The sequence below is a fragment of the Fulmarus glacialis genome, unplaced genomic scaffold (assembly GCF_000690835.1).
Source record: "Fulmarus glacialis isolate BGI_N327 unplaced genomic scaffold, ASM69083v1 scaffold26479, whole genome shotgun sequence".
In the NCBI taxonomy this organism is placed as follows: Eukaryota; Metazoa; Chordata; class Aves; order Procellariiformes; family Procellariidae; genus Fulmarus; species Fulmarus glacialis.
In genome coordinates, this window is record NW_009234287.1 from 2,302 (window position 1) to 13,601 (window position 11,300).

The 11,300-nt window shown below is 40.2% G+C and overlaps 1 protein-coding gene across 1 annotated transcript in view; it reads right to left on the minus strand.

The window, feature by feature from the left end:
- The window catches only part of NAT10 (N-acetyltransferase 10 (GCN5-related)), a 13,290-nt gene extending 2,234 nt beyond the window's left edge, over positions 1-11,056 (minus strand). The window contains exons 1-14 of the mRNA XM_009585611.1: positions 10,968-11,056; positions 10,129-10,300; positions 9,699-9,821; positions 8,863-8,924; positions 7,888-8,002; positions 6,416-6,523; positions 5,542-5,675; positions 5,086-5,179; positions 4,622-4,720; positions 3,924-4,060; positions 3,283-3,407; positions 2,824-2,974; positions 2,250-2,346; positions 1,345-1,461 (exon numbers count right to left, since the gene is read on the minus strand). Coding sequence (XP_009583906.1) covers positions 1,345-1,461; positions 2,250-2,346; positions 2,824-2,974; positions 3,283-3,407; positions 3,924-4,060; positions 4,622-4,720; positions 5,086-5,179; positions 5,542-5,675; positions 6,416-6,523; positions 7,888-8,002; positions 8,863-8,924; positions 9,699-9,821; positions 10,129-10,300; positions 10,968-11,041 — 1,608 coding nt within the window. The 5' untranslated portion in view covers positions 11,042-11,056. The remainder of the gene's footprint in view (positions 1-1,344; positions 1,462-2,249; positions 2,347-2,823; positions 2,975-3,282; positions 3,408-3,923; positions 4,061-4,621; positions 4,721-5,085; positions 5,180-5,541; positions 5,676-6,415; positions 6,524-7,887; positions 8,003-8,862; positions 8,925-9,698; positions 9,822-10,128; positions 10,301-10,967) is intronic.
- Positions 11,057-11,300: the final 244 nt, after the last annotated feature.

The following is an 11,300-nucleotide window of genomic DNA, read 5'->3' on the forward strand; positions in this document are numbered from 1 at the left end:
TCGTGAAGAACTGCAGCCCATGGGAAGGACTCACGTTGGAGAAGTTCATGGAGGACTGTCTCCTGTGGGAAGGACCCCATGCTGGAGCAAGAGAAGAGCGTGAGGATTCCTCCCCCTGAGGAGGAAGGAGCGGCAGAGACGTGTGATGAACTGACCGCAACCCCCATTCCCTGTTCCCCTGCATTGCTGGCGGGGAGGAGGTAGAGAATTCGGGAAGAACCTGGGAAGAAGGGAGTGGTGGGGGGAAGGTGTTTTTAAGATATGGTTTTATTTCTCATTATCCTACTCTGATTTGATTGGTAATAAATTAAACTAATTTCCCCAAGTCAAGTCTGTTTTGCCCGTGACGGTAATTAGTGAATGATCTCCCCCTGTCCTTATCTTGACCCATGAGCCTTTCATTATATTTTCCCTCCCCTGTCCAGCTGAGGACAGGGAATGATAGAGCGGCTTTGGTGGGCACCTGGCGTCCAGCCTGGGTCAGCCCAGCACAACTCAGTTGCTGAGTCCATTATGCAGTATTGGCATTTCATGTGATCCCTGCTCTGCAACATGATGAACAAACACATATGTGCCAACAAACAGGCTCTGCCCCTAAAAGCCCTGTCTCAAAAAGCACACCAGCGGGACACCACTTGATGCAGTAGGCGTTACACTGTGGTGCAACTGAAGAGATTAAAGCATAGAAAGTGCTCTATGCATCTTCTGTAGTCCATCAACAGCAAACACAAAAGCTTGTCCCACCAATATTTCTCTTTACATGTCATATATTTTTCATGGAAATGGAGCTTTTTCTTTTAAGAAACAGTGGATTTAACTAGCTATATCGAACACAGATAATTAAGAATCTGTGTTCTTAAGGAAGGAAGGAAGCATATAGTCAGATACCCAACAGTCAAGGGCTAAAATATTTCTACATCTCTAAGCATGTACATCTGAGGAGTTTGTATTTTTGCACTTCTACTGCAAATAAAAGAAATGCTAGAAACATGGGATAAGCAGAGTGAACCAGTGAACCAACTCTCCTTGCAGGAAGTTGAAACGGGAGGACAAAGCTCCTCAGAAGGCTTCTCAGCACAAACACATTGTGGAGACTAGGAGGTCTATGCGAAAGGATCAGCATCACAGTGTACTTATACAGAATTAATGTTAACAAAAGAAAGCAGGGGGAAAAAAATGGCCTTAATACACCATTGTAAGACACACAAAAACACAGCCCTAAGCTACCATCTACTCCTAGTCAGTACGCTGCTGTCACAGTACACTGACAGTACACTGTCTCACAGCAGTGTACTGCTTCATCATTGAACAGTTCACTTTCATAGATACATGCTGCTCTCTTACCTGAACAACAGCAAGTACTTCTGGTAACGAATTCTGGGTAGGTGGTACAGGTGGCAAAAGGCAAAAAAGATGATGGGCAGGTGCATCAGATAGCATCTGGAGGTCATTGGGTGAGTTCTGGAGGATAAAGTTGAAGAATTATTCCACAAGAAGAGTTTCAAAGTCCAGTGTAATGTTAGTAGCTGACTTCTAAACAATCCTCCATTTTCTAAATTTAGGGCTATTACGAAACTTGGAACTATACAATACTGATGGATGAAGAAGCTCACAGGCCAGTTCATGGCTGTTATACTACCAGACAGCATCTGTTTTTCTCAAGTGAAACCTCTTGCTCTAATACGTATGGAACTGAACTTTCTATTTTCATATAGCTACTTATCTCTTAATCTACCAAACATTAAATATTTTTTTTTTAAGTGTCAGATTTTTAGTACTCAGTACTTCAATACTTACAGACTTCACCACTCACATTTACTAGTCACCCATGGTCTTGAAACCTTGAAATGAATTATTACTCTTTTCAGTAGTACAATGGTACTACTCTTTTGATGGTGGTACTACTACTACTAAAAAATATTTGAGGCTACCAGAATACGGTAAAGAGAACTGCAAAAGAGGTTCATCTCTGATACTATTCTGACAAGCTTGTAGGCTCATCTAGAATTTAGTCTCTAGAATTTCTCAAGACATAAATATTCCAGTTATCTGTAAATCCAGTATATTCAGCCAAGACCAAGGCAGAGATCTTCTGAGAGAAAGGAGAATATGGATTTGTATACAACAAGAAGCAACTGAAGCTCTTCAGAAACCTCAATTAGGCCAATTCAATTAGACTGTCATAACAAGCACTGCTCCCTCCACAAAATTCCTAACTGAAATTTTGGTAGAAGTAGCACAAGCTTTACCTTGTAGTGTGAAGCCACATAAAGGGCCATCAGTCTCTGCAGAAAAACTTCTGATGCTCTGTGGTAACAAAAAAGCGTGTCTCTATTTACGTAGTATCTAAACACAGGGGTTAAGGAAACCTCCTTGGAAACAAGAAAAAACCTCCTTGTTGGTTTAGGAGTAGTATTTCCAATACAGCCTTGGGCTACATGCTGGTTTGTGCTCTTAGAGTCTACAGCTCAATCTACAAGAATGAATGACTTTGGGCAGTGTTCATAGCTTTCACACCCTTCATCTGCAAAGCTAAACCTTTTATAACTCCAGCAAGGACTTCCCTTCATTCAACCCTTTCTTAGGATTGTGTCTGCAGTAAAATGGGAGTCTGGTAATGTTCTGGTAACACACACCACCGGTCTTACAAGGCAATGGTAAGAGCTTAACTCCAGAAGTGTGGTCTAAATAGACTTTTGCCAAAAGATCATGTGCTGAGGTTATCACGTTAGCTGGAGAACCCACGATTGATCAGCTTGAAAAAGCCTCCTTCACCTGAAAGCAATATATTTTGATCAGAGCACAACATTTGAGTAAGGATACAGGTCACAAGTTTCAGGCAGCGGGCAGCCAGAGATAATTCTGGTGATGCTGAGACAGTCCAAACACAGCAGATCATTTAGCCACTTTTCAACTGGGTCACCAGGGGCATATCTGATTGACTCATGGAGGGAGACTTCATGCAATGTACGAGCTGCAAACAGATTTCAGAGAAGAACATCTAGTATTGGAAGTTACAGCTAGCAAAGAATCCAGTAGGATCAGTGTCCTTTGAAGGGCTCCCAGGAGATTAGAAAATCATTACTCACATAGCTTTCATCCCTTAAAAGCCTTTACATCTGAAAATCATGAGGAAAAAAGAGGAGAGTTCCTTCATTTTCCCATACCAGTACCTTCCTACAGCTGCAAAGTACCTGGACACACAGGATACCCACAAGGCTTGCCAGTCAGCAGCACCGGAGATCATGGTTATACACCACAGTCCAGAATACAACGGAGTACCTGAGGTGAGTTTAGCTGTAGCTGTAGATTTGTTCTCTGCTGTCATGGTGACTTGGGTTTGTGCACTCTGTTGACGGAGCTGCTGAATTAGCTTCAGAGAAAGTGATCGACCAGTACCCTCATACCTGAAAAGCAGAAGACAAAAGTCTGAAGCAAATAACCAAACAGCAATCCTGAGCCATGGAGAAGCTCCAGCACAGAACTAGGCTGCCACCCAGAGCTATGTGCCATTCTGAGGCCTGTGAGGGCCCCAACCATCTGTGAGAATCACTGCCTTTTAACGTTCTTGCACATGTAGGGCAGCCTACCCTGTCACTTTCTTAGTCTCACCATATCGGAAGCAAGATGTCATTCTTCCCTCTCTCCTAATAGACTGCAGAATCCTGTTTATGTATTTGCTTCTTATAGCAGAACAGAAGAGGTGCAAGTCAAACACTTAATGAATCCACAGTGGAACCAAAGGAAAGCAGCGAGTTCAGCTACTGACTCTTGGTTATTTTAAGGAGCAGTTCCATGACAGATCAAGAATTAGCATGACCTGATATAATAGTGTGTAATAAAAAAAGTACTGTAGAGAAGAAATAGTCCACTGGCACTTGCACAACTGCTTCCCAGGTAGACAGTTGCTGCTCAAGCCTTACCCGTTGATTGTAGAAGCCATGAAAACAAGGTAAGGGCCCAGCAGGTTTTTCACCAGGGGCAGAGGAATGGCGGCAGCTTCATCAATCACAACAAGTTCAGCTTGACCCAGTTTCACAGAATCAGCAGGGTGTATGTACTGCAAGGAATGAGAGAACACCGTCATTGTCAACAGCAGCTTGTCTGGGAATTAGGGAAATCTCAGAGTTGGCAAAGCTGAAGCCCTGAAAAGCTGTTTGTTGTCCCTGTTCTCCACTACCATCAAGCCAGAGACTGAAACATGAAAACAAACAGCCGGGAGAGGGTTCATGTTACCCTAACAAGGACTGGGTCACACATCTTGTTCTGCACATTTTCACACAAATTTATCTGCAGAGATCATGAAAATAAAGGAAATCTAATCACTGGAAACGTATGCTCTTCCTTGACTGTTTCTTTCACCTTCCTTTGCTTTTGTTTCAAGAAGAAACCCATAAGCAATTACCAAGGGAGCTTTGTAATCTACAAGTTATTCACAGAAAGAAATAAGATATTTTGTGAAAGTCACTCACCAGAAAAAAAGGTCTGCCTTAAAGCAAAATCAATCAGTTATACATCACATAAAATGAACATGCTTAAAATCAAAACAACTACAGCATCAGTAAAACCAACAGTCAGGAACAAAAAGCAGAAAGGCAAGAGTGCAAAAGAGGCCAGTTACCTGAATGGTCTGTCTGTGCTCCTTGAACACATTCACTCTGACAACAGCCTTGTTAAACTCCGGATTTAAAGACTGAACAATCTCATAGTCCAGATGTTCCTGAAAGAAAACATTGTTAAACAGTATGAACAAGCCAAGATCTAAGAAAAATACCGTTTACCATTATCATCAAAATAAGCTCACGAAGAGTACACTGTTATTTCAGATTCTAGTTAAAAACTCTTATAACAAAAGCTTCAGAAGCCTGAGAACTGAGAAATTATTTACTTATTTTAAAAACTATTTCACAAAGAAACTGATCTACCCAACTTAAAAATAGAGAAGGAAACATAACTGTAATATGATTCATTTTTGCAGAACATTACTAGAAAGACACATAGCTAACAAAAATCACAGATGAGATGCAAAACCCCTCCTAAACAGGAACGCTTTGAAAGTATTGTAAAATAGTCTGCTCTCCTTACCTGATACTGCAGTGCATCAAAACCTTTAAATATAAACTCAAAGAGAGTGTGAAGGTTATCAGGGCTTGGAGATGTGACAAAGATATTGGAGTAACTGCACAAAAAAATGAAACAAGAGTTTAACTCTTTTTCTAACAAATTTTACATATACATACTAAGTAGATATTTTCTTTATATGAGGGCTTGATTTTACCTAATAACCAAAACACAGCAGATTCCTTTAGACACTTATCTCAATTTATGTGTGATTATTTTGATTTTTAGAGACTGAAATTTTCTTATTACTATAAAATAGAAAAACTTGAATATCAGTGTATGCAGCAATCAAAAGATATAAGAAGAATAAAAAGGAGGGATGTAGGACTGGAAATTACAAATATATTCAAATCCTGTCCTTTTTTTTTTTTAAACTCATGGATGCAAATAAAGCCTGGGAGGTTGGGGGGGATCACTCACCCAAAAGCTACTGCTCCAGCGATAGCCAGTCCCAAAGCAGCAGATTTACCACGTCCCCTGGCTGCTGTTAATGCCACAGTGCTCCGTAAGGTCTTCTCAGAAATGGCTTCAATAAATTTTAGAACTGCTTTTGCCTGATGATCAGAAAAAAATAGAAAACAAAAATCAGCTGTGTTTAAATTGCTTTCAGCATTACTTACACTTACAACTAGTACGTGTCTTCTTTCCTAGGACAGGAAGAAGGAAGAGAAAGACAAGATGGGAGAGCTGAACATTAAAACCCAGACAAATAATGTGCAAGAAGTGGTAATCTTGACCCACTGAGTTCTTGAAATTATTCAGGTCAAAACACAGTGTCCTGGTTTTGGCTGGGATAGGGTTAAATTTCTTCCTAGTGCTGTGTTTTGGATTTAGTATGAGGAGAATGTTGATAACACACTGATGTTTTCAGTTGTTGCTAAGTGCCATTCTCAATCACTACCTCCATGCCACTGACCACAGAGTACATTCAGCAAGACGCGAAGAGGCACACTGCTCTCAGAGGAGGAAGACCAACATATCTGGGCAGTGAGACCTACTATAAAAGTGCTTAAGCAGCACACAGCTCTGGGAGCCACCAGGCTGAACTGCAACTTCTTAGTGGATACTCCAAAACAGGGAAGACAATCGCACACTTATTCTCAACTTCATGAAGAAAATCACTGATACTGTCGTTGAGCTACCATGTCCAATCAATTTTTCAAGGAAATTCTCTAAGACCACACCCATCACTGTTGACACTCAGATTTGATTACATGCAAGATGAGACACAAACATGGGTACTTAAGGTGACCTGTCAAGCACAGAATATCTCAAATTTGAACACCACACCAACCTGATCCAGGGTTTTACAGCCATCCACCAAAACTCCTACAGGCTGTGTATCCTGCAAGCTCTCCTTCAGTTCTTTCAGCTCCAAGTCCTGCGGCCGGAGGCTATCTTCCTATAAGCACAGGATTTACCATAACAGGATTAGTAAAGGACACTTCAGCACAGTTATACCTTCGTGATGTCTTCTGATATCTTTTATCAGGCAGAGAAAAATATCTGAAAGGAAATGTTACCACAAGTTGAATATACTCCCTAGAAACAGAAAAATTTAAATGGACAGACAGCTATTTAACACTTCAATTTTAATGCGTCTTCAGGAGAATGGTTACACAAGAGGTGGGTACCCTGGCTTCCCCAAGCTTGGAGGAAAAAAGGAAAGGATTTTTCAGTACATGGTAATTGGAAAATGGCATTGCTGGGAAGAAGAGACCATGGACAAATTTTCTGAAGAATTCAATTCATTTTTCAGTCTTCAGGCTGTACCAAAATTTTATGATCTTTGTTATACCTGTCATACAAGGTGTTCATATTGCCATGTACGGGGAAAAACTACTGCAGCAGCAATAGATCAGTTTCCAAACCAATATCAGGATTTTCAAAGCCAAACAATAAACTTGGACACAAAAGCAATCAATCTTAAATGGGAATGAATTCTGATTTTCCTTATTGTCACTTAAAATTCTAAAGGCATTAGTCTATCTATCCAAAAGATAGCATTTGTGCTGCTGTCAATATTGTTATAATGCAAAGGGGGGTTTCTTTTCGTTGGTTTTTTTTTTTAAATCAGTGCTCTGTTAAAATGTTTTTACCATCTCTGATAGAACATATGGTATTTCTTAGGCCACACTAAAAGTTCAAAACTTAAAGATTTCTATTTAAAACTGGTTCAATTCTACTTTAGTTTACAACTAAAAGTCATAAAAGGATACATTTCTAACAGCACAAGCTATATGTCTGGCTTATATTCAGTGAATGTTTCCCGAGATGTGGCGTGTGTATCTCAGAAATTGAAACAACCACCACGGCTTCTAGGTATCAGATGTCTCCTGAGCTTGTAATATACTTATTTCCAAAGTGTTTTCCCACCCTCCAACTGTTGAAAGGTCTTTTTCTTTGTCTCGTCCCAACTGTCCATCAGCTTGAAACCTCCCTATGCACTTCTGAAACAGCAACCACAGCAATTAAAGCTCCACCTCGTTAGGCTAAACAGCAATACAGCAAAATCAATAAATACAGGCAAGCACAAAAAAAAAAGCTGTGACAGAAAAAAACCAAGGAGGAAAGAAGAGACAGCTTCCCATGCTTCACCCATACCAGGTATAATTTTTGCAGGACATTCTACTTCCTCTCTGCAAGACCATTATTTGCTATCAATCAGGGTGAAAGGAAAGCTTCCTCTTTTTTAAAACTTTAACACACCGTGGTCAACTCAGACCAATTTCTCCCAAGGAAAAAAGGCTGACATTGCTTACTGACCTGCGACTGAGGTGGAACAGGTGCGATGTTTGCAACGTGACTGGAGATGGGCAAGATATTCAGCTGATCATCAATCACGATGCAATTCTTGCATGAAGCCAGAGACAGAATGAACCTGAGCAGTCAAGCAAAGGCAACTCAGTAAAAACACTAGCAACACAATTGCATTTTGGTAGTTAATTTAAACTCTTTTCTAAACCCAGACATAGGATTTACAGCTGAGCTATGACAAGTTCACGCAATTGGCAGTGTGCCTTTTACCACAAAATCAGGATCACCTACACAAAACAGGCATCCACTTACTAGAATGTCTTCAAAGAAGAACGCTAACTGAAGATGATCTACCAGAGAGCATTTAAGCGAGAAGTAGCTGCATAAAAGTGTTAAGACATGAATCCACAGCAATTGTGACAAGCGCTGACCCCCAAAGACTGCAGTCAGTGCTGGCTTATTCACCCTTCTAATTTCTGACTTCACATAACCACCTGCATGCTAAAGAACGATTTCTGCGATTTTCCTATGGCTAGAGCTAGGGCTCACTCACTCAATAAGAGCTGCTTATTCTATACAACAAAAGCACAGAAAACACCTTTACAAGACACTTCTAAAACCACAGAGAATACTCCACGCTAAGCAGTTTTATGTTTTACAGTAGTGCAGTAAGTATCTGAACTTCAGCGCATCTGAAGCATATGTTTCTACAGAGCGTTTCAAGAAAGGGACTCAGAACAGTTTACAAATTTGGGCCTATTTGCATATATCCCTTGTAACATATGCCAAAATTTTGTATACAATTCCTCCAACAACAAACTGTACTCATTTCCAGAACAGTACATGAAAACTTCACTGAAGCAGTCAAGAAGCCCTATTCCAATGCAAACCTATAGGATGCTTTCCTCATATGAATACACAACATTGTTCCAGATGCTTTTCTTGGGCATACAGCCTAGACCCATTACACTCTTAATAACTTACCTCTCGTTAAACCGTCCTACCACGTCCTGGTGTGCCTCTGTTCTATATCGAGAGTGTACATCCTGAAACAAAAAGAAAAAGTCAATCTGGAGAAGGAACAGCAGTAACAGATTAACAATTTACAAGATTGTTACTCATAGGACAATCCGACTTCTTTTCCACTCTTGTGGATTACAGTCTCTCTTTCCATCAACACCACATCCCAGGCAGGATTCTGATTTTCTGTTTGTTGTGAAACATCCACATTTTCCAAATACTTGTTAAAAATGTCCTTTTCCCACCAATACTTTTCACAATGGTCTTACTTATTCTTGCCTGACTTAAAGGTCAACTCTGCCAGGTACAGAACATTTCAAACACCTCAGGGGTGCTAAGAAAAAATAGTCCATCACTTTAATTCACCTACTGGCTTTATTACTAATGGAGACAGTTCCTGCTTTAGAAGTAAGTATACTCAGTGTGAATAGCTCATATCTAGAAATGTATAGTAGTTGTGAAGCTGATCTCACCTAGCAACAGATCACAAAACACTCAAAAGGCCTATTTTTTACTTAACTTCCTGTTACATGGGCAGATAGCATAAATACTTTCCCAAACTATTGTGAAACAAAAGAACACTGTTACATTTGTGAATGACAGGTGTTTCTTCCTTGTAAACTAGTTGCATTTCAAGACAGAGGTTGGCAGAACTGCCTAAGCATAAGACATTCAATCACAGATGAATGATGGAGCAGGAAAGATGATGGAAAGACGACCATAGCCCATAACAAAAGCAAAACTTAGCATCACCACGATGTACCTGCTTATATAAAACAGACACATTACACTGAACGTACCATGGTCATCGTATAGAGCTGCTTCAGTGAGTTCATAGTTCTCAGGAGAATCACAACAATTCCACCCCCTTCTACTGTTTCAACAGTTCTAGCTAGCAGGTTTGGAGTCAAGGCTTCAAAATCCTAGGAAATAAATAAAACTTCAAAGTTGCCTAGAGTTCACCAGCATAACTAGCACCTGCTAAAAAGAACAGAAAATCTAAAAACATTATTTCTCAAAGCTTAATTCACACTTAACATTTGCATTAACCAACGTCCCATTAAAATTCTACCAGCAAGGCTATCTCATCCTCACAAAACTTGTAAAAGATACGTAAGGCCATCATAATTAAAATAACAGAAGCAACAAATACTATTCCTGCAGCATTTAACCTGAAAGCAATTGATTCCAGTGCAATGTCTTTTTTAATTCAGAAGTTTCACTCCTTACCTGAAGTACGCACATGCCGAAAGTGTTACCAAGAATCTTATGAGTTTCATTGTAATAGCAGTAGCGAATGTTTGTGGCAGCTATAAATAACTCAAAAGGATCATCGTCCTTTATGTTCAAAGTTCCACTTTTAATCTTCTTCTGTAGTTGTCTCATCCTCTTCTTCCGGTGGCTGGAGAACAAAATTATGCAGAAGTTTGCTTGGAAAAAGGTTTGAGAGAAGTGCACTCAGTCCTGCGTTCAAGTCTAATTGGAAGTCAGAGGGCAATCTCCAAGGAAAAAAATCTTGGATCACACTTGCCGCTTTCATGATATGTTCCCATGACCCTTCAGCCCAAAGTGGTGGATATCACACAGAACCAGCTGTTTTTGCAAGAAACCGCTTGGTTGGAATCATGCAGTTTCAGGTAACACCTCCTTCCTGACTTTGTATGCAGACTTTAAGTACACAAATCTAAGAATTAAAATTTTAAACACTTTTTCAAAACAAAGGCATTCTGATGCTTAATCTGCATTTAGTCCTAAATACTACCGAGGCTAAAAAGCTGAGGAATTAAAGTTTTGGTCTTTTGAGGTTAAAAGGATGAGGGAGAGATTGGTCCAGGACAACAGATTTAGCATTAGAACTACAGAAAGAAACCAGAAATACCTAGTGCTGATGTCAACTGTATTACGGAAGCCAAATTTTAGTTCTGGAAGACCAAACTTCCTATTGCTCCTCCAAGAACTAATCCTGTTTTTCCTCACAACCAAATCACGCAACCTACGCTCATCAGACCATGGAGCTTTTGCTTCACACAGAGCAGTGACCGCAGCATGAGACACAAGAGGTATCTTACCTGCTAAAGCCCAGCTCCTTTTTGTAACACCATAGGACAGAGGGTCTGGCCTTTACAGTTGCTTTAGACAACATGTGATGAAGTATAACCACCTGCCAAAACACAGAAACGTTCGTGAACAACTGTACTCACAAGCTAACATCGAAGAGCAAAATATTTTTCCATACTTGATTTTACAGCTATGTTTTCTACCAACCAACCCTGTGCAAAACAGAAGGATCCTTTGACATTTTGCGAAGGTTACATTCCTTTTTACACAGAACTGTGTGTCTGTGCCTTCTCCAGGGCTGCATGACATTGAAGACACTGAATTATACCGACCGTTCCCTTTGC